This window comes from Chiloscyllium punctatum, chromosome 27 (genome assembly GCF_047496795.1).
Source record: "Chiloscyllium punctatum isolate Juve2018m chromosome 27, sChiPun1.3, whole genome shotgun sequence".
Classification (NCBI taxonomy): Eukaryota; Metazoa; Chordata; class Chondrichthyes; order Orectolobiformes; family Hemiscylliidae; genus Chiloscyllium; species Chiloscyllium punctatum.
The window spans coordinates 51,298,407-51,322,637 of record NC_092765.1 but is presented as its reverse complement, the minus strand read 5'-3'; the positions used below and the strand labels follow the sequence as shown (position 1 = coordinate 51,322,637).

At 40.1% G+C, this 24,231-nt stretch overlaps 1 protein-coding gene across 1 annotated transcript in view; it reads right to left on the bottom strand.

Annotated features, from left to right (window-relative positions):
* Positions 1-24,231, bottom strand: part of LOC140453267 (potassium voltage-gated channel subfamily KQT member 4-like) — a gene marked incomplete at its 5' end in the record, with an annotated part of 635,590 nt that overhangs the window by 92,335 nt on the left and 519,024 nt on the right. Inside the window, one exon of the mRNA XM_072547825.1 lies at positions 13,557-13,709. Within this exon, the coding sequence (XP_072403926.1) occupies positions 13,557-13,709 (153 nt within the window). The remainder of the gene's footprint in view (positions 1-13,556; positions 13,710-24,231) is intronic.

The following is a 24,231-nucleotide window of genomic DNA, read 5'->3' as shown; positions in this document are numbered from 1 at the left end:
TCCCTATCTTATTAACTTTCTCCAACTTTAAAACCTTCCACAATACCTATTTTTCTCTAATTCTGGCCTGTTATGTAACCTCTAGTTTAATCTTTCTGCCACTGGTGTCTGTGCATTCAGCTGCCAAAACCTTAACTTCTGAAATTCCACTCCTCAATCTCACTAGCTCTCTATATCTCTTTCCTTCTTTAAGACGTTCCTTAAAATCTCTTTGATCAAGCTTTGGTCATTTGTCCTAATCTCTCAGGTGGGCTTGGTCTTCAATTTTTTATTTGACTTGCTCTTTTGAAGCAGCTTGGGACTTTTTAAACATTGTTAAAGCTGCTATATTAATGCAATTTGCTGGTTTTATATATAGAATTCACAGGATGTACTTACTTCAGAAGGCCAGTCAGCCCATACCAGTTTAGCCATTCAACTCCTCTTCCCCCAACCAATTCAACAAATAAGTCTTTTATAGATGGGTTTTCCTCTGCTCCAACCAGAGGTCCATTCTCCACTTTCACTACTACTGTCCAAAGGTAAATGCCTACATTAAACTGCATTATAAATTTCATATGAAACTCTTGTCTGAATTTAACCCTGAAACTACAAGATTGGCTCCCTGTTTTGCTTTGGAGGACAGAAACACATTGGTTACAAAACAAAGAACTGGTTGAATGCAACGGGGCCAACTTCATTCTGTGGTATTTAATAATTTCTCAACCTTTTTTGTTCTCTTCCCATTGTCAATCAATAGAATGTACTTTCAGGGCCGCCACAAGAAAGGTGTGACATTTGCAAAGGCAGGAAATCAAATAATTGAGAGGTAAAAAATTTCAGTTCAGGGATCTCCACTTGCAGCTCCTGCTAAAAGCCCTCATTCATCCTAAATGGTGCAGTTGTGAGATATTGTAATGGGCTTAAATGTTCTCTGCTGGAGAATGTTCTCTGCAACTCAAATGAATTCCAAACAAGAACTGGATGAAGTTTGACTGTAATGCCTCCATTTTGAATAAGATGTTAAAACTCATTGTTCAGACCCACACATGGAGAATGGTCCTTTCGGTGAGGTACTGGGAGTTCTTGGCATTCAGACAATAATACTTGGATCATGAATTTCAGCACAGAAGGAAATTGAAGAAATCTTCAATTATGTACTCTCCTGCTTTTAAAAACATCCACACTTATGAAATCAATCTCTTCTTGTTAAGACTCTGGAATAGAGAATAACTACTATACAAAATTAGGCTTTACATCTTCCACTATTTTGAGAGGACCACTGGGTGTAGGATGAGAATCTCTGAGCATCACACAAAACAACATACTCACACCAACAGCAGAAATGGTGGAATTCCAGGTTCATAACAACTTAGTTTAGAATTTCAGAAGCGTTAATAAGGTAAGACCTTGATAATCAAAAGATTAACTCCAAAAATCCATGCAAGAACAGGCATAAAAATAATCTAACATCAAGCATCTAAAAGTCTACCTAATGGAGAACAGGCTAGTCTCCAATGTCTGCTGAAGCAAGGAATTCTAGGACTGGGGGGGGGAGGGTTCATGCAGATTCAGTTAGTTGGCATTCCAAAGGACCCATCCAGGAGCTTGATACCTCTGTTTCCGTGTGGTTTGAATCCGGAAGAAATTCTTTTTACTATTAAAGAGATGACTAGGAGTCAAGAAGGAGATAAAAGTAGAATGTTATTGTACATATTAAAGGATTAAAAAAGTAAAGCACATGCAGTGTTACCTGAATCTGACTGCAGCCCAAAAGCAGAAGTGAAATAAATTAAGCACCTTCATTGTGAATTGTTCTTTCATACAGATAAGCATGTGTCTGGTTACAGAGGAGGGATGCCATGGTCTTCTTATTGTGGATATACCCATGATGACTATTTACAAGCCAAAGGTTACATTTTGTACTTGTCACCTTTAATTAAGTAATTAATTCAGAATTCCAGATTATTTCAATGCAGAGGGCTAAAAGGAATAAGATGCGGTTCATCAAATATTTAAAGAGCTGGCTTGTTTTTTGACACTTTAATGCTATTAATGTGCCATATGACACCTCATCCAGTAAGATCTGTAAAAGGTTTTCTCCTCTGCTGCTTGTAATGGCTAATGCATCATATTGATATGCTCAACTGATCAATTTATTTACTGTAAATGTTGACTGTAAACAAACAGATCCTGAAATACTCCTCTCTGACAGTCAGTGATTGTGAAAAGTTAAACAGCCTTTAATCAACTTTCTTACTCCATGTTCAGAAGTCTATATTTGGCTATTTACAGCAAATTCTTATTTAAAATAACTTATTAATTAATAGATAAATTCAATTGGTAAAGTGTTAAAGTGTTTTCCTGTGGTCTCTTAGAACCCCAGATGTATTAACCTCCACCTCTGAAGGATGCTCCTTATTTTGTTTGAAAGTGGCACAAGCTTTCCCAATTCAGTTTACAGTTATCTTTAAACATGAAAGTGGAATTGAAGCCAAGGCCAGAAAATTCCTAACTGAATGGCAGAGCAGACTTGAGAAACCATATAGCCTACTCCTGTCCCATGTCATTTACTTAAAATACAGGAGAATATAGGTGCCATTGTGTTGATGTTATTGGACCATTGGAGTAATCCAGATGTATGACCTAATACTGCAGTGACATGAGCTCAAATCTCATAACAGTTTAAATGCAATACAAAGGTTGGAATAAAAAGCAAATCTTTAGTAATAATGATCTTGAAACCACAGGAATATTATAAAATCCCAACTCTTTCACTAATATCTGTTTGGGAAGGATATCTGTCATCCTTACCAGTCCTGGCACGAATGTGAGTTCTGATCTACAGCTAACTCTTAACCTCCTCCTGAAATGGTCTAGTAGGTACTCAGTTGTATCAAACAGCTATAGACAAATAAAGACAAAATCTAACAAACCACCCCTCATTGATTCAGTCACCGAGAACAACAAAAGCAAACCCAGCCTTGATGACCTTGCAATGTTGTCCTTGTCCACGTTTGGGGATTTCTGCCAAAATTGAAAAGCTGTCCCACACTCATTGAGCAACTGCCTGATACATTCATACTTTCAAAATCATATGTAACAATGTGCCAGACACAACCATTTCTGGGACACCCTGTTCTATCATAAGACCAGACCCACTAGAAGCAGTACGGTGCTATGATGTCAGGAAGGAATGGCCAGGAGATTTTGAGTTAATGAAAAACTGCTGGACCACAACCCTTGGATTGGTCGAATGAGTAGTTATATAGTTACAAATTTTTAAGTGCAGAGCAGCCAGAGACAGCCAGGACTGGCAAAATTAAAACACCTCTCTCCTTCTCCATATCTGACTGAAAACACAAAACAAACCAAGGAAGCTTAAAAGAAAAAAGAATTAATTAAAAAAAATCCAAATCCATCACATCAACTATCTAGTGAAGAACAACAATTGCTTTACAGTGTGTCATCAGTGCTGAAAACAAAAGAAACTACGAGATTTCATTGAACCCACCTTGGGAAGTGGAGTTTGAATCTTCAGAATTTTGATCCCTGTCTACGTGTTTTCTATTCATAATGACTATGTCATACTGTCTTTAACATGCATGAGCGTTTGTGTGAGGGTTATAAAGGTATATAAAGCTATATAATTCTTTGAGGAAGTAACAAAGTTGATTGATGAGGAAAGGGCTGTAAATGTCATATACATGGACTTTAGTAAGGCATTTGATAAGGTTCCCCATGGCAGGCTGATGGAGGAAATTGCATGGGGTCCAAGGTGTACTAGCTAGATGGTTGGAGAACTGGCTGAGCAACAGGAGACAGAGAGTAGGAGTGGAAGGGAGTTTCTCAAAATGAAGAACTGTGACCAGTGGTGTTCCACAGGGATCCGTGCTGGGGCCACTGTTGTTTGTGATGTACATAAATGATCTGGAGGAAGGTATGATTAGCAAGTTTGGAGATGACACCTAAATTGGTGGAGTAGCAGATAGTGAAGAGGACTGTCAGGGAATGCAGCAGAATATAGACAGAATGGAGAGTTGAGCAGATAGAGTTCAATCCGGGCAAATGCGAGGTGTTGGAAGATCCAATTCAAGAGCAAACTATATAGTAAATGGAAAAGCTCTGGGAAAATTGCTGTACAGAGAGATCTGGGTGTTCAGGTCCATTGTATCCTGAAGGTGGCAACTCAGGTCAGTAGAGTGGTCAAGAAGACATAAGGCATGCTTTCCTTCATCGGATGGGGTATAGACTACAAGAGTGGGCATGTCATGTTACAATTGTATAAGACTTTGGTTTGGCCACAGTTGAAAGACTGTGTACAGTTCTGGATGTCACATTACCAAAAGGATGTGGATACTTTGGAGAGGGTGCAAAGAGGTTCACCAGGATGTTGCATGGTATGGAGGGCGCTAGCCATGAAGACATGTTGAGTAAATTAGGACTATTTTCATTAAAACGACGAAGGTTGAGGGGGGAACCTGATTGAGCTCTAAAAAATCATGAGAGGTATAGAGAGGGTGGATAGCAAGAAGCTTTTTCCAAGAGTGGGGGACTCAATTACTAGGTGTCACAAGTTCAAGGTGAGAGGGAAGAAGTTTAAGGGAGATATGCATGAAAAGTTCTTTACACAGAGGATGGATGGTGCCTGGAACGTGTTACCAGCGGAGGTGGTAGAGGCCGTCATGATAGCTTCATTTAAGATGTATCTAGACAGATACATGAATGGGCAGGGAGCAGAGGAATACAGGAAAACAGGCAACAGGTTTAGATAAAGGATCTGGATCAGTGCAGGCTTGGAGGACCAAAGGGCCTGTTCCTGTACTGTAATTTTCTTTGTTCTTTGAATAAGCAATGATTAATCAAGGATAATCACAATGACAGAAAATCATTATTGACAATCTTGAATTTTTTGAGGACATGACCATGTGTGTAAAGGGTAGTAATGTATTTCATGGACTGCAATAAGGCTGTTGATGAAATATCACTTGGGAGATTGGTCAAGGAGGTAAGAACCCATGGAATCCAAAGCAATCTGGCAAATTGGATCCAAAATTGGCTCAATGGTTGAAAGCAAAAGATGAGGACCAATGGCTCTTTTTATGACTGGAAGCCTGTCTTCAGTGGCATACCATAGTGCTGAGTCCTTTGCTGTTACATTAATGATCTGGACATGAAATTGGGAGGTTTGAGCAGTAAGTTCACAGATGACACATGTTGGACTCTATGAGCAATGGCAACACACACCCCACACCTATGCTATTTGGCATCCTAAATGTGCAGAACCCAGAAGGGCACATTTCCAATCAGATTAGAGGATGCTTTTGCACCTTATACTGCACTAGTGCATCAGTATAATTCTGCAGTAAAGACACTTGCACCAGCTCATGGACATGATCAGGCTGTATCTCCATGCTCTTTGCTTGCTGTCAGAGCGTTCACTCACACTGAGCCTACCTGGATATTGGCATCAACCCTGTCTTGGTTTGCCTTGCCTTGTTTTTCTCAAATTGCCTCTCAGCCAGAGATAACAGGTTCATATTCCTACTGTCTTGCCATGCCATTTAGAGCAGACTCAAAGCTAGAGTGTTAGCCACAGTTGGCAGCAGCCCTCAGTCCAATCAAGGGGATCGCCTTTGTTCAGGGGATCCTGGCATAGTAAGTCAAGGGTAGCCTCATGTACTAGTCCAGGGTCTGCTTGGGCAGTCTGAATCAGGATCCTCTGCTGTTAAAGGGTGAGGAGCCAAGTAACAGGTTGCATATCACCCAAATTGACTATTTCTGTCCTGCTGTGGTCTGCTTTGCACCTTGGGGCAAGTAAGGGTGAGTGTGGGGAATCTTCATGCATTAGCAAGAATGGGAGAGAATGAGCCTTGTGTTAAGTAACAGATGGTGGCATTTACACTGGCAGAGTTGAGAAAGACATTGACCATCTTCCTGCAATGTTGCACACTCCTCCATAGCTGAGACTGCAATGAACAAGGTGGCAACCTCAGACTAGGCTGGCATGTTGTGGTGTCAGGACCTTCACTGCTGATCCTGGGGGGAAGAGGGGATTTTATATTCGCACTACCCTGTCCAACAGAAATTAAAAATCACACAACACCAGGTTATAGTCCAACAGGTTTAATTGGAAGCACACTAGCTTTTGGAACGTTGCTCCTTTATCAGGTGATAGTGGAGGGCTCAATCCTAACACACAGAATTTATAGCAAAAATTTACAGTGTGATGTAACTTAAATTATACATTGAAAGAGTGATTGTCTGTTAAGTCTTTCATCTGTTTGAATATCATGATAGTTTCACTTCTTTCATGTGTAAATCACAAAACTTTTTTAAAAATGTTGCATTCTCAGGTTAGCTGTTAACAATGGGTGATAGCTAGACAATATGTTGAAGGTGTTGGACCCCTGTGTTCTCTGTCTATGCCATGATGTTTAGATTGATCCTAATCTAAAAAATGAGATAACAGAGTTTTACATGAATTCATGCAGTTTTTGAGCTCAGAGTTTTACATGAATTCATGCAGTTTTTGAGCAAAGTACAATGTAACCCTGCAAGTACAAATTCACCCCACAAAATATATGTGTGCATGTGGGTCTTTGTCTGTGTATGTGTGTCTGTCTGGGTTGGGGGTTGTGAATGTGAGAAAGTGTATGTGTGTGTGTGTGTAGTGAGTGCAGAATGTCTTAAGTCTGTAAAGGGGTGCATGTGTGAGTGTGGGAGTGTGTGTGACTGTAAGGGTGTGTGTGGGTGTCTGTGCGCGCGTCTGTGTATATGTATGTCCGTGTGCATAGGATTGCCTGTGTGAGACACCCACACACACCCTTACAGACACACACACACTCCCAAACTCACACATGCACCCCCTCACAGACTTAAGACACTCTACACTCACTACACACACACATACACTTTCTCACACTCACAACCCCCAACCCAGACACACATAGGCAGACAAAGACCCACATGCACACATATATTTTGTGGGTGAATTTGTACTTTCAGGGTTACATTGTACTTTGCTCAAAAACTGCATGCATTCATGTAAAACTCCGTTATCTCATTTTTAGATTAGAATCAATCGAAATATCATGGCATAGACAGAGAACACAGGGGGCTAACACCCTCAACATATTGTCTAGCTATCACCCATTGTTAACAGCTAACCTGAGAATGCAACTTTAAAAAAAAGGTTTTGTGATTTACACATGAAAGAAGTGAAACTATCATGGTATTCAAACAGATGAAAGACTTAACAGACAATCAATCTTTCAATGTATAATTTCAGTTACATCACACTGTAAATTTTTGCTCTAAATTTTGTGTTAGGATTGAGCCCTCCACTATCACCTGATGAAGGAGCGACGCTCTGAAAGCTAGTGTGCTTCCAATTAAACTGTTGGACTATAATCTGGTATTGTGTGATTTTTAACTTTGTACATCCCAGTCCAACACCGACATCTCCAAGTCACAACAGAAATTAGACATGTCACACTCCATGAGCAACCTTGGTAAGATATGGCAAGGAATTTCATTTGGCCTTGTAGCAATATTTCACTCCATTAAATGCGATTTGCAGACATTGCATTAGAGGACATGAGGTCTCTCTTTCCTGAGAGCGCAATGGGGACAGTGGAGGATCTGGGTTGGCAAACCATTGCTGTTGGTATGTGGGTTTGAGACAGCAAAAGAGACCCATTAGACCTATATTGAGTAAAAGAACTCCAGAATTCAGGAGAGTGCATACCCTGGAAAGTACACCTACATCTGGTCTGGAACAGTTAAATTGCTTAGCAACATCTAAATCAAAGCCAACTGAAATAAACATCTGCTTAAATAGTCACCCAGTCCTAATGGAGGTCGATAGTGGTGCAGCCATTTCAATGAACATAGAACTAGTCCTTAACAAAATTTGTTCTGAACTCCAACTTTTGAGTTTGCACAAGAGAACCTATATCTGGGATCATTTACAAATTAAGAGTACAACTTTGGTTTTGGTTTTTCATGAGAAGCAGCTGGTTCAGTTACCACTGATTGTCATAAAAAGGCTTGGGCCATAGCTTGATGGGGCTAAATTTCTTGAGGTTCATCTAGACTGGTTAAAACTGTTTTGATTAGAAAATGGCTGCCTCAGTGAAGTCCAAATTAAATATATGCACGTTTGTCAGGAATGTCTAGGGACTATCAAAGGAGCTAAGGCCACCTTGCAGGCTGACCAGGAAACAAGTCCACAATTTTGCAAGACCTGCCCAGGAGCCATTTGCCTGACAGGCAAAAGTAGAGGCAGAAATCAGAAGGCTGGAAAACGAAAGAATTATCAAACCAGTTTGCGGAATGGGCAGCATTGGTCATATTAATTGTCAAGCCGGATGGGTCAGTTTGCCTTTGTGGAGATTTGTGAAGATGAGGATTCCCAGAAGTATGCTCCAATTAATATCCACAGAGTTTGTACAAATGCATGAGACAACCATTTGGGGTACTGTCAGCCTGAGCAATTTTTCAGTGGACATTAGAGAACATTTTACAAGGTCTACCTCGAGTCACCATTTATCTAGATGACTTTCAATAACAGGGAAGACCAATAACGAACACTTACAAAATTTGGGCATTGTGCTTAGATGTTTCTCCCAGGTGGCTGTACATTTTAGAAGTGAAAAATGTGTGTTCCAGGCATCCCAAGTGACCTACATGGGCTACAGAGTCACCATAATTGGGTTACACCCATTGGAAGATAAAGTGAGGATGATCAAAAGTGCCCCGGCTCCCACTTCTACACTGGAGCTTAGGTCTTTCATTGGGTTGGTGAAATATTATGGAAAATCGCCTGGTGTCCATCCTGGCACATTTGCGTCAACTCTTTACAAAGTGTCAGCCTTGGAAATGTTCACATAGATAAGACATAGATTTTAGGGAAGTGAAGAAACAGCAATTGTCCTCTAAAGTGTTAGAATACAATAATCCCAAGTGAGATCTGCTATTGACATGCAATGCTTCCCCGTTCAGCATTGGGGTGGCATTAGCTCACAGGTGGCCCAATGGAGATGAATGGCCAGTAGTGTATGCATTGAGGACTTCAGCTTATGCAGAGTGTAAGTAAACCCAGATAGAGAAGGCTGGCTTGGTTGTCATATTTGGAGTCAGGATGTTCCACCAATACCTTTACAGATGTAAATTTGTAATAATAACGGACCACAAACTCCAGCCACGTCTACATAAAGAGGCCAAGGTAGTACAGCCCATAACGTCAGGCCAATTCAATGGTAGGCTCTAATGCTAAGTGCATATAGTTACAAATTGGAATATTGCAGGGAGACCAAGTAGCAAATGTGGATGTATTGAGCTGCCTCCCTCAAGTACAGATTACAAACAGAGCATGTCTTCCTCCATACTGATAACATCAAACGCTCTCTGGGCAGGTGCAGTATAGGGTTTGCTACAGAGTAAAGCTCCCTTCACTGTCCCCATCAAACACTATCAGGGCAGGTACAGCATATCCAGGCTTTAGAATATATCTGACATTAATAATTTTTAAAGTTTTATAATTGAAGGATCATCTCAAAGATTGATTCATAATCATGGAACTTCCAGCTAAATTACTAAACTACACAATATTCATAGTAAACATTGCATATAAAAAGTCATCTATGCTTTTAAGAAAATAAGCATTTACTTACAGATATCAAGGAGATAGATATACCTACTTCTCAATGCAAAGTCTGTAAATCCTTAATTGCTCCTTTTCTCAGTGGGACTCTCAGCTCAAACTCTGCTGTATATATGATCATCACACCTCATTTCCATCTCCTGACTCATGTGCCATACTGTTTCACTGATCCTCTGCAATGTCTCAATGAACCCCAACAGAGTGTGTGTAGCCCAGTTTGAAAATCACTGCTTTACTGTGTCCAATCATGGACATCAAAGGCAAGTCCAGAGAGAAGGTTAATACAATCTTACTGAACAGTGTCTGAACTTTCACCTTCAATCAGATAATGGTGGGATTAGGCACAGTAAAGCTTTAACTGCACTCTTCCATCAAACAAAAGATTTATAACAAAGAGAAGTGGGTAATTCAGCCCCTCAAGTCTGCTTCATCATTTAAAAGGATTATGGCTGATTGGATTGAGCCCTTAATGCCAGTTTCTTGTATTCCCGTCCCATAACCATTGTCATTCAAAGTCTGTCTAATTCAGCTGTAAATGACCCAGACTCCACTGCTCTCTGGGAAAGAGAATTCACTGACTAATGACCCTCTGAAAGGAGAAATTCTTCCTCATTTCTTTCTTCATACTTTAGTCTATAATATGGAATTATGCTCCCTGGTTCCAGATTCTCCCCTGAGAAAAGCATTCACTGACCATAAATCCTGTCAAGTCTCCTCAGAATCTGCATGCTTCATTAAGATATCATTTCATTCTTTTAAACTAAGCTGCTCAACCTTTCCTTAGAAAGCTGCTCTTCATTTCAGGAATCAACCAAATGAGCTAGTTATAATGGTCATCATGACAACTACCATAGATTTTTTTTTCCCCCAATGACAATCTTCCTCCCTTTAAGGAAGAAAATCTTCTATCCTTGTCTGGTTTAGCCTATATGTGATTCCAGATTCACAGCAATGTGGCTGACTCTTAACTGTCTTGTGAATTTGTCAGTTCAAATGTAATGAGGAATGGGAAACAAAAGCATTCACATTATATAAAAGAATAAAGAAAAATGCACAGTCTCACCAATACCTTGCTTAGTTATAGTAAGACTGCCCTTTTTCTACCCCTTCCACTTGTAGAAAAGACCAACATCCCATTTACTCTCCTGGTTACTTATTGTAGCTACACATTAACCTTTTGTGCTTGTGTACAACGACACCCAGATCCCACTGTATTGCAGCATTCTGTAATCTCTCTGTTTAAATAATTATTCTTCTTGCCAAAGTGGACATCCTCTCACTTTCCACATTATACTCCATCAGATCTTTCCTACTCACTGGATCTATATTCTTTTGCATCTGATTTATTGAAGCCTCTCACAAATTACTTTCTTTCATATCCTTGTGCCAGGAGCAAATATTACAATCTAATAGGTCCCTTTATTCAAATCATTAACATAAATTGCAAATAGTTGCAGCCTCAGCACGGATGCCTATGGCACTCCAAAAGTTAACAGTTTGTCCCTCTGAAAATGAGCTACTTATCCTGACTCCCAGTTTCCTGTTTGTTAGCCAATCCGCTAACTATGCTAATATATCATCCACAATGCCACGAGATCTTATCAGCATCTTATTGATTGCTTTCTGGAAATTCACATGCACTACATTTCCTGGTTCCCCTTTATCCACCCTAAATGCTACTTGCTCGAATAACACTAACAAATGTGTCAAGCATTATTTCCCTTTCATAAAGCTGCATTGACTCTGATTGTATTATAACTTTTGCAAATATCTTACTAATACCTCCTTTATAATGGATTCTACCATTTTCTCAATGACAGATATGAGACTAAGTGCTGTATAGTTCCAGTCATTTTGTCTCCCTCTACTGTGCACTGCAGTCCTGAGTGAAGAGGTTAGCCAGCTGGCCTTGTCCACCAATAACCTTCCTTTGATTTCTTGCAGTGACTCAAATGTTGAGGTATTGTGGCTGTTGCAAAACAAAAGCAACATGAGTACTTTCAGGATATAAGACAGTGACCATTGTAATTCCTAGCTATCATCATATATTACCTGTGATGTTGAGGTGCCAGTGTTGACTGGGGTGGACAAAGTTAAAATTCACACAAAACCAGATTATAGTCCAACAGGTTTATTTGGAATAACAAGCTACCTGACGAAGGAGCAGCACTCTGAAAGCTTGTACTTCTAAATAAGCCTGTTGGACTATAACCTGTTACGTTTTATATTACCTGGACATCGAAGAAGATAAATTCCTTTTGCTTGTGGTGCATCTTTGAATCTATACGTATGTTCCACAAAGTGATGTGCATGTGGCTAATGGCACCCTGCATCATGGGGAAGACTTCAATCATAGTCAAGCAGCAGGCTAACTCTGTCTGCTTGTCCCAGGCAAGGTGAAATACATTATTCTTAGTCATCCTTTCATGGACACTACCGGTGACCTACCTCAGGCAAACTTGGGAGATTTTGTTTATCTGCTCCAGCCTGGAAGTATCCCCAATCCAAAACATTCAATGCCACTGTTACCTTCCCAGCTATTGACAATGCAAACTGCATCCTGTTCTGTGGCTACAGTTCTACCACCAAGAGATGACAGAAAGCTGCTCCCTCATAGTGCTTAAATTATGGCCACAGTGTAACCAAATGTTGCAACAGAGAGACCTAATTCCATCAGATCAAATGGATTGGAACTGGTGTCCATAGAAAAAGGCCTGATACTAACTGCCCTAATTTCTCAAACAGTTTTAATTTTAGTTAAGTTTAAAATAAAATTAACTTGCTTCTCTCTTGAGCAGGACAGAATAAAATGTGCAAGGTTCTGAACAGATGAAACAACAAGCTCACAATTGTACAATTTTGAATGCAGAAATGTAAATAAAGAGTACAAGGAAACAGTCCAGAATGTTAACAGCAAGCTATAATCAGTCCATCTTGTACAAACATTGATTTTTCAAAAATAAAACACAATTTAACTTAACACAGTAAATATATTTTTCATTGGGGCTGAAAATTTGAAAACATTGCATTACATTCTGTCCTGATATGTACAAACCTGTTCTTCGATGTTTTTTTCCCACTAATGTTAATGAATGGAAGAATGGAAAGAGAAATGAGGATTAATAGTGTGAGATGATAAAAAACAAGTGCACAACTTCTGGGATGAGTGACTGTTGCCTCTTCCAATATTTCCAAACTTCAGTAACATGGCCCCCTACTCCAAGCTAGTCATGTGAGAGTAGAAATGATTCTCTGCATTTTTGCGGGGATGACATATTAAATGGTCAGTGTTTGCCTATATTCCAAAGGACTCCTCAATCTGTTGGTTTAATTCCACACAGTGTCCTTGGGGACACATATGAAAACTGCAGTATTCAGCATTTGGCTGTTGGAGTTAACTCCCATCATTCATGGAAGGACTAAATGTCTATGAACAGTAATCATATAACTAGGCTATCGTCAAAGACAGTCAGAAAATGTATTTACAGCATGATCCTGAAGTAATCTTTGACATTTGAATGTTTTCTTCCCTGGTGATAACTCATTGGTCAACATTCCCCAACTGGGAAGAGAAACAGGCAAATTATTCTCAGTCCTCAAACACAGTTAGCTAACATTTTCCTTGAGGAAGCTGTCATCTATCTGGTACTCGTCTTCCGGTATTCTCTTAAAGATTAGAATTCATTGGTTTAGGTAGCATACTGGCATTATCAAGGCATTGCAAAACACTTCTTTCTGGATTCCTTTACCTTAATAAAAGAGATAATACAGCTTCTCATCCCATAAGTTGACTTTTAAGTTATACCTGAACAATGAAAACATATGACCATAGCTAGAGGGAAGCATACACATACACACAAATGGAAACAAGTGGTAAATTTGGCTTAGGGTAAATATATTTGTCACCTACCTCTCCCCCAAATTACAGGGGGGGACAATTAGTCTTTGACTTGAATGAAATACATGTATCCGTGGGGATTCTTCTTGTAATTTTTTGCAGTCTGAATTTCTAAGTCCACCATTGCGCCAACGGCTCAGTGATTCAAGCATAATTGCCAGTTCTCTAGAGTTTGGTTTTAACAAATGAAAATGATCATTCCTTTCTGATGCTAAACATTTTGGATTCTCTTAAAGAGACAGTATCTTTTATTTATTTGCATGGTTTAGATTTTGGTGCCCTGGGAAAAGCTGTTCAGGATTTCCTGGCATTACCAGAGGGCCCTGACTAGGACCACATGACAGAGTGGGAACTCGGCCATTTATGTTGGAACAACACTTAGCTTTAACTGAGTAGGAAGTGCTCCCAGCTCTGGAGGCAGTTTTGTCATCTATTTTAGGAAAAAAGGCCTGATGGGCAATATTTTTTATTACAGGGGAGGTTAGACATTTATCTGTCTGGCAGTTTGTCATGAGCAGAAAAAAATCTCTAATTAAATACTGGAAAATCAAAGGCATTGACTTAAGTTCTAGCACAAACTCTGTACCGTTGCCACTGACTCCATCTCTCTCCCTCATAAAAGTCTGAGGATGAACTAGTCTGTTCATAACTTCAATTTCATATTTGAACCAGGTATCCATCAAAACACAGTAAGTGTCATCACTAAGACTGCCTAATTTCAGCACCATGCCATTAGCTAATGCAAGCCAATTCAGCTTCTGTTGCTGAAACCTTCATCCATACCTTTATTATCTCTCGACTTGACTATTCTATGTGGCCTCCCACATTCAAACCTCCACAAACGTGATTCAAAAATCTCCTGCCTATGTCCTAAATCACACAAAGTACCGTTCCCCTATCACATGTACTTCAACTAACCTACACTGACTCCCAGCTACATAACACTTCAAATTTAAAGTTCTCATCCTTGTTTGCAAATCCATTCATGATCCATTCATGGCTTCACCTCTCATCTCTGTAAATCATCCAACCCAAAAACTCCAAATGCCTGTACTACTCCAATTCAGATCTCCTATTTTATTTGCTCCAACAATGGAGGCCATACTTTCAGCTGGTGGAGCACAAAACTTTTGTATGTCCTACCTAAGCCTCTATGCCTCCTAAGAATTGCTCCTTAAAACTAACCTCTTTGTTTTATATCCATCTGCCTCAATATTACATGTGGTTCAATATTAAATCTTGCTCCTTGGAATGTATTACTATGTTAAAGCTGCTATTGTAATACAAGTTACCTGTGTTAACTGTTGTTATTGTGAAGGATCACAACAAAGGCATACATCAGATGTTAGATCTCTTTCACAATTGTGGTGGGAGCAGATTTCATTTGCAGAAATGAGTTTTTGAACTCATCATTCTTTTCCTGGGTTCCTTTCCTCCTCTTTCGAATTTGTTAACTTTTGCTATTGGTTGCTAGTGGACAGTTCTCATGCGAAAATTACTAATCAAGGCTTCATAACTGAGGCTTTTCTCCTCATACTCAGTTTCAAGCAAAGATAATTCAGTAGACCACCAAGAGTGAGTATACTGGTTGATTCTCCTCTTTCCTAGTGTTGGACCTTTTTGGTCAGTTATAGTCTTCACTATGCAATCCCAACAAATAACCAGAAACAGAACCTGCAGTCTTCCAAGACACACTCAGTACCACAATCACTGGTATCCACTGAAACACTAAGTTAGAAGTAGACGTTCAAACTTAAACAAAAACTCTATTCACAAGTTCAGCTCCTGAGCAAATATTCCTGTGTTGTAAACAGGAACAACTGAATAGTTCCAGCTGTTCAGCAATGTGAGGAGAGTCCCTGGGCATACTGGCAATTGGGAGCATCACTGAAGCAGAAAAATATCTCAACAGGTACACTACAATCCAACAATTTCTGCTGGTGAATGAGTTGCTAATGGACACTACAATAAAAAAAAATTGGAAAGTTTAGAAAAAGATTTGGACAAAGGGAACCAGGCAAGACTGCTGCAAAAATCCCTTTATCTCTGTTTTACTTTCACATCTTGGTCACACAATGGTTCAAATTAGGGGGGCTCTCACTGCATCAGAGAGCAGACCTGCCTTTTGCTGAATGGAGAGTTTCTAGTCATCTTGAGTTGATTACTGGTGCTACTAGATAAGTCCTCCCACAGAGGATTTGGTCACATAAGCCTAGTCATGTCTAGCTTCAGTGACAGATCTGTGACATCTGGAAAGTAGTAGCCTTGTTGTAGGGTGGTGGTGGGGGGGCTAGTTTATAAGCATTGATGCATGCTATATCAAGCTGAAAGGAAATGCACTGCACAGCACCTTTGAAAGCTGGAGGCATTTCTCCTACCAATAAATGAAAATTAATGGGTCAGAAGCACTGTGACAGACTGAATGAGATTGATTGAGTTCAACAATTTTTATGCTAATTCTAAAACAATTCTCACCCAAAGTTTGCTGAATCCACAAAGAAGATACTGTCACTTTAATCCGTAAAAAGGAAACAAAACATAAACTGAATTTTTAGCTTCTCATGTTCTGAAGTTTATGTGAGCATATCAGTGAAAGCATTCAGAGTGAGTAGTACTTGTCTGGTGCTTTGCAAAGCATTTGGTGAAGTACAGCTGCCAGGTAGGAGACAAATACTATTTGACCTTTGTGAAGTGATTTAATTTGAGCTATGGTATAATTTCCCTGTTTTCCCAGAGTAGCTTTGGAAAATGAGGAAAAGAACCAATAGATTCTAAATTATTTTCTAATCATGCAGTAAAATGAGGATAGCCACAAGGTGAAGCACAACAGAAGTAGACAGTGCGTGAGTGAAAGAGAGAGAGAGAGAGAGAGAGAGAGAGACTTGTACAGAGAGAAAGATGGGAAGAGAGGAGGAATGAGATTTGAAATTGATAAGGTCAGGGTGCTCACAAAAACAGAATTAAGTTTTAGATGGAATTATTTTAGATTTCACGATCCACCCCTCAAACTTCTCCATCATCCAAACTAACTATTATAGCTAACTGGCATTATGTGATCAACATGAGATTTTTTTTCAGCCCTTACTTTGCAATCTGGAAGTATTCACTGCAACACATTGTAGAAAATGGTGCTAAACACCCTCAGCAAGTTAATTAGTCCTCTATTATTTTATGGGATAAGATATTTAATGCAGAGAATAAAGATATATTTTCTTTTTAAGCTAGCAATAAAACAATATTGCAAAGCAAATAAGTAGACAAGCTCCTTCGACCAATTTGAAACTGAAACATCTTGGTGGGGCACGTTTATACAGATTCACCTGCATCAAGTCAAAAATGTTTGTAAAATGTAGGAATTCATATGGATTTTAGAGCATTTTAATTGGACTGAAGTTTCTTCACCATCGTTAATCTAACTCATTGTTGGAAAATATGATTCCTTTTTGGCCAAGCTTTAATCAATTTATGTATTCCAGGGAACAATGATGAATGATCCATAAAACACAGATATGTTCCCGCTCCCTGGGAAATTCAGAGCGAATTGATCATCAAATGATGCTGCTATGCAATTCAGCTTGATTACTATAAGTGACAGCTATAATGACGACAGACTGCTTGCTGATTCTGAAGCATGTGGCTCCAAAGAAAAATGAAAACTGAGGGGGAAAGTAAAGGAATTTGGGGAATAGGGTGAGAATTAGAAGGGGTATAGAGCAGGATTAGTTGAACTTTCAGCTGAACAATTCAGGAAGGAACTTCTCATGCAGCAAAGGCTGGGACTGAAAGTAGAAAAAGTTTAGTCACACTGAGCACATGATACAGGAGAACATGAAGGAGACAGTAACACCACGTAATTACTGGGATGGAGATACGCAGATGTTATAGTGCAGCAAAGCACCCAGAACAGTCCCATAAGGTGAACAGTGGGGTACAATGTCAACTTGCAGACCAGGTTCTGTAGCAGAATTATAATGCAGAATTAGTAAATATTTTCCATTTAAACCATATATGACCACTCAAAAGTATATAAACACTTTATTTTGTTGTTCTAAAACTTGAAAATAAATTACAAAAACCACTATTTTTTCCTATTGCTAAGTGTTACGTTCATATGCAAGTCAACAAAGCATTTTGCTCTAGTGACAATATAGTGGCTCGAGACCATGCATAGCCCCTGAGTCAAAGACTCTGAAATTCAATTATTTTTGCACTGACATTTCTTATTTGCTGGATTAACTGATTTGACTTTTGTGCAGTTGAAAATTTGGAAATTATATTATTATTTGTTTTATTAATGGATAAAACCCAAATTTGGGTACCAAGATCAGTTAATGGTAACATTAATTAATTTTTTGTGCAATCTTAAAAGTGAAAAGCTGGGCATCCTGATATAACCCTATTCTGTTAGGTCCAAATTCTCAAATTCATGTGTTTTATAATAGTTTGAGAGTTCAGAGAAAACTCTTGCATCATTTCCCATGGAACTACCTTCTCCCTACATTACTCACTTTGGCCTGGGTCACTTCATGATTCTAAGAGTCTGGTAGCTGTTTCTCCTGCATGGCCATGGCCTCCATTGGGGCTACTGCTAAGTTCTGATTGGCCAAACTCCAGTAATGAGTACAATTTTCATTGTGGAAAGGTGGAGTTGCACTGCAGGAGTTCAGAGGAGGTTCATAGATTGATTTCAGAGATGAGGGGGTTTGTTTATTAAAGAGAGATTGAGCAATTTAGAAGAATTAGAAGACCATTAAGAATAATGAGAGATCTAAGTGAGGTTTATAAGGTGCTGCAGTAATTGACAAAGTTGCCAACCTCCAGTTTTCCGTCACCTCACCTATGACTATCGATGATACAAATATTTCCGGGGACTAGATCAGATTTGGATTTCTGGTCAGTGTGGATGAATCATAGAGTCACACAGCATGGAAAGTGAGCCTTCACTCCAATCAGTCCATGCCAACCCTAATCCCAAACCAAACTAATCCCACCTCCCTGTGCTTAGCCCATATCCCTCCAAACATTTTTTATTTCATATATTTGTCGAAATGTCTTTCAAACATTCAAATGTACCTGAATCCACCACTTCCCCTGGAAGTGCCACACATGAACACATTCTGTGCAAAACAAATGCCCCTCATGTCTTTATTAAATCTCTCTCCTCTCACCTTAAAAGTATGCTCCCTAGTCTTGAAATCACTCACACTAGGGAAATGGCACCTGCCATTCACCATCCCAATCTGACCTCATCTCATTTGCCAGCATTTGGCCTATATCCCTCTAAACCAGTCCTAATCATATACACCCCCAATTGCCTTCTAAATGTTGCAATTACACCACCTCCACCACTTCCTCTGGCAGTGTTCCATACACAAACTACCTGCTGCATGAAAATGTTATCCCTCGGGTCCTTTTTAACTCTTTCCCCTCTAACCTTAAACATATGTCATCTAGTTTTTGACTCCCACACCCTAGGAAAAAGACCAATGGCTATTAACCAAGGCCCTCATGCCTTTATAAATGGATAAGCTGGACTGAAGGGTCTGTTTCCATGCTGTATGACTCAATGACTCTCAGGCTTACTCAACTAATGTCTGTAATGGGCAGGTAGTCTTATGAGAGAAGGTTGGACAGGGTCGTTTTGTACACAGTGGAAGATTGAGAGGAGACTTGATTGAAATATACAGGATTCTGCGGGGGTTTCAAAGCATAGATTTGGGAAGGAAACTTCCTCATGTGAGAGAATCTAGATGAAAATGTGAAAATGGTCACCTTTGAAGTCAGAAATGAAGAGAACTTATTTGTCTCACAGGAATGTGTAATGAGGCAGACTTTATTAGGGAGTTTAACGTGAAGAAACTCTAGGGGGCAGAGACAATATATGAACAAATTCACCTTGCAGTTTGAGAGGGAGAAACTGGAATCAGATGTATTGGTATTACAACTGGGGAAAGGTAACTACAAAGACATGAAGGAGGAGCTGGCTTTGAGGCAGATTGGAAGTGGACCCTGGCAGCAAGACAGTGGAGCAGGAGTGGCAGGAGTTTCTGGGTATAATTTGGTAAACATAGCTGAAATTCATCCCAAGGAAAAAGAAACATAAAAAGAGGAGCAAGAGGTAATCAGGACTAACAAGAGCAACAACATAAAAGTAAAAGAAAAATGACACAATGTGGTTAAGATTAATGGGAAGTCAGAGGACTGGGAAGCTTTTAAAAATCAGCAGAGGGCAACCAAGAAAAGCAATCAGTGGAGCCAACACATGGCTGCTGCATTGGAGGCAACTTTAGGTTCCCAGTGTCATCCATGTCCAGTGTAGATTCATGGAGGTGGCAGCGACAAGTCTAGCCCAGTAGGGGACCCTGCAGCATTGGTGCAGTGACTGCTTTTGTGAGGTGGGCCTGAAGTGGACTTATGGAGGTAGTGGAGTCAAGTTTGGGCCAGTGTGATACTGGCGGTGTCGGTGTGTCTGCATTAGAACATAGAATATTATAGTGCAATACAGGCCCTTTGGCCCTCGATGTTGTGCTGACCTGTGAAACTAATCTAAAGCTCATCTAACCTACACTATTCCATTACCATCCTTATCTCTATCTAATGACCATTTAAATGCCCTTAATGTTGCAGAGAGGGCAATCCACACCCTTACTACTGAGTAAAGAAACTACCTCTGACATCTGTCCTATATCTATCACCCCTCAATTTAAAGCCATGTCCCCTTGTGTTAGCCATCACCATCCGAGGAAAAAGACTCTCACTGTCCACTCTATCTAACCTTCTGATCATCTTCTTTGCCTCTACTAAGTCACCACTTAACCTTCATCTCTCTAATGAAACAGCCTCAAGATCTCAGCCTTTTCTCATAAGACCTTCCCTCCATACCAGGCAACATCTTGGTAAATCTCTGCACACTCTCCAATGCTTCCACATCCTTCCTATAATGTGGTGACCAGAACTGTATATAATACTCCAAGTCCGGCCGCACGAGAGCTTTGTACAGCTGCAACATGACCTCGTGGCTCTGAAACGCAAACCCTCTACCAATAAACGCTAATACACTGTATGCCTTTTTAACAACCCTCTCAACCTGGGTGGCAACTTTCAGGGATCAATGCACATGCACACAGAGATCTCTCTGCTCATCTACGCTACCAAGAATCTTACCATTTGCCCAGTACTCTGTATTCCTGTTACTCCTTCCAAAGTGATTCACCTCACACTTTTCCACATTAAACTCCACTTGCCACTTCTCAGTCCAGCTCTACAGTTTATCCGTGTCCCTCTGTAACCTGCAACATCCTTCTGCACTGTCCACGACTCCACCGACCTTAGTGTCATCCTCAAATTTACTAACCCATCCTTCCATGCCCTCATCCAAGTCATTTATAAAAATGACAAACAGCAGTGGCCCCAAAACAGATCCTTGCGGTACACCACTAGTAACTAAACTCCAGGATGGACATTTCCCATTAACCACCACCCTCTATCTTTTTTCAGCTAGCCAATTTCTGATCCAAATCACGAAATCACCCTCAATGCCTCCATATTTTTTGCAATAGCCTACCATGGGGCTATTCTTTTCTAGTGCTTTACTGAAATTCACATACAACACATTAACCACTTTACCCTCATCCACCTGTTTGGTCACCTTCTCAAAGAACTCAATAAGGTTGTGAAGCACAAATTACCCTTCCCAAAACCGTGTCAACTATCCCTAATCAAATTATTCCTTTCTAGATGATCATAAATCCTATCTCTTATAATCCTTTCCAAAACTTTGCCCACAAGTGAAGTAAGGCTCATTGGTCTATAATTACCAGGGTTGTCGCTACTCACTTTCTTAAACAAGGGGACAACATTTGCTATTCTCCTACGAAAACATAAAGACCAAAGCCAAAGACTCTCCTCCCTAGCTTCCCAGAGAGTCCTAGGATAAATCCCATCTGGCCTAGGGGTACTTAACCATCTCCTCCTTATGAACCTCAATCCCATCTAGTCTAATAGCCTGTATCTCAGTATTCTCCTCAACAACATTTTCTTTTTCCTTTGTGAATACTGAAGAAAAATATTCAGTTAGCGTCTCTCTGATCTCCCGAGACTCCACGCACAACTTCCCTTACAGTCCTTGACTGGCTCTAATTTTACCCTAGTCATTCTTTTATTCCTGACATACCTATAGAAAGCTTTAGGGTTTTCCTTGATCCTAGCTGACAAAGACTTCTCATGTCATTGCCTGGCTCTTCTTAGCTCTCTCTTTAGGTCCTTCCTGGCTAACTTGTAATTCTTAAGTGCCCTAACTGGGCCTTCACGTCTCATCTTTACATAAACCTGCTTGTTCCTCTTGACTAAAGGTTCAACTTCTTTAGTAAACCATGGCTCCAATGCTCGATCACTTCCTCCCTCCCTGACAGGTACATTTTATCAAGGATACGCAGTAGCTGTTCCTTGAACAAGCTCCACATTTCAATTGTGTCCATCCCCTGCAGTTACCTTCCCCCACCTGTAGACCAGGTGAACTACAACCGAGGGTTCTGAAAGAGACAGCTGAGGATATTGTGGAGGCATTGGTGTGATCTTTCAGAAATCATTGGAGTAAGGGAGAGTCCTAGAGGGCCGGGAAATGGCTAATGTATCATCCCTGTTTCAGAAGGGAGGCAGGCAGATGGGAAATTACAGGCTGGTTAGTCTGAAATCAGTCATTGGGATGATTTTAGAATTCATTATTTAAGATTAAGATTGAGACAACTTGCAACTACATGATAAAATAGGGCTGATTCAGCATGGCTTTGTCAAGGGGAGGCGACAACAAAAAAATCTGTTACATATCTTTGAGGAGGTAACAAGCAAGTTCAATAAAGGAGAACCAGTGGATGAGATCTATTTGGATTTCTAGAATGCCTTTGACAAGGTGTCATAAATGAGGCTGCCAAATCAGATAAGAGCGTATAGTTTTGGGGCAAGGTACTGTCATGGATAGAAGATTGGCTGGCTGGCAGAAGGCAGAAAGTGGGGATAAAAGGGTCTTTTTCAGAATGGCAGCCAGTGACTTGTGGTGTTCTGCAGGGATCAGCATTGGGACCACAATTATTCACATTATACATTAACAATCTGGATGAAGGAACTGAGGACATTGTTGCTAAGTTTGCAGATGACACAAAGATAGTACTGAGGAAGCATAGAGGCCGTAAAAGGAGTAGCATAGGTTGGAGGTGATGTCCAAGTGCTAGTGTTGGACTGGTTTGGACAAGGTCAAAAATCACATGACACCAGGTTATAGCCCAACAGGTTTATTTGAAAACACTAGCTCTCGAATCACTGTTCGTTCATCAGGTGTTAGTGAGAGAGGAAGACCTTTGACACAGAACATATAAGGAGAAGATCAAAGGCTTATACAACACATGCTAGGAGAGTGGGCAAAGAAGTGACAGTTGGAATACAATGTGGGCAACTGTGAAGTTATGCACTTTGGTCAGAAAAAGAGGTATTAACTATTTTCTAAATGGGGAAAGGCTTTGGAAATCTGAAGAGTAAAGGAACTTAGGAGTTCTAGTTTAGGATTCCTGTAAGGTTAACATGCAGTTTCAGTCGACAGTTAGGAAGGCAAATACAATGATAGCATTCCTTTCGACCAAAGGCCAGAACACAACAACAGAGATGTGCTGCTCATGCTGTATAAGGTTCTGGTCAGACTGTATTTGGAATATTGTGAGCAGAATTGTGTTCTGTATCCAAGGAAGGGTGTGCTGGCCTTGATGTGAGCCAAGTGAGGTTCACAGGAATGATCCTGGGAATGCAGAGTTTGTCATATGAGCAGCAGTTGAGGACTCTGTACTCAATGGAATTTTGAAGAATGAGGGGTTCTCATCAAAACTTACAGATTACTGAGAGGCCTGGATAGACTGGATGTGGGGGTGATATTTCCACCTGTCAGATAGACTAGGACCTGAGGGCACAGCCTCAGGGTGAAGGGATGATCCTTCAGAACTGAGATAAGAAGGAATTTCTTCAGCCAGAACCGGTGAATCTGTGGAACTCATTGTAATAGAAGGTTGTGGAGGCCAAGTCATTAAATGTATTTAAGACAGCAATGGATAGGTTCTTGATTAGTAAGGGGAACAAAGTTTGTGGGAGAAGGCAGGAGAACAGGGTTGAGAAACATTTCAGCAAACTCGATGGGCCAATTGGGTTAATGCTGTTCTTCAATCATGTAGTCATATGGTCATGTATCTTTGAAACTCTCTTCCTGAAAGATCAGTGGAAACAGAGTTTTTGAATATTTCTAAGACAGAGATAGATCAGTTCTTGTTAAAAAAGGGGATGAAAGGTTAATGAGGGATAGGTAGAAATGTGTAGTTGAGGTTACAATTAGATCAGTCGTGATCTTAATGAATATTACAGCAGGCACAAGGAGCTGAATGGCTTATTCCTGTTCCTAATTTGTATGTTTGTATATTCTAATAGCTGGAGAGATGGAAAACTGATCTGCAGACAGGTCCAATGATATCAACAAGGGATCATCTTCAATTTGTTGCTGGATTTAAGTTCTAGTGAGAGCACTGGCGTGGGATCTTCTTTACATTTCCTCACTTTAATAGATGACCCACACCTACTGCACCTCCCAACAAGCTCAATGGAACCTGTTGACATTAATCATCATAGGTTTTATTGTGATCCTAGTGAAGATCCC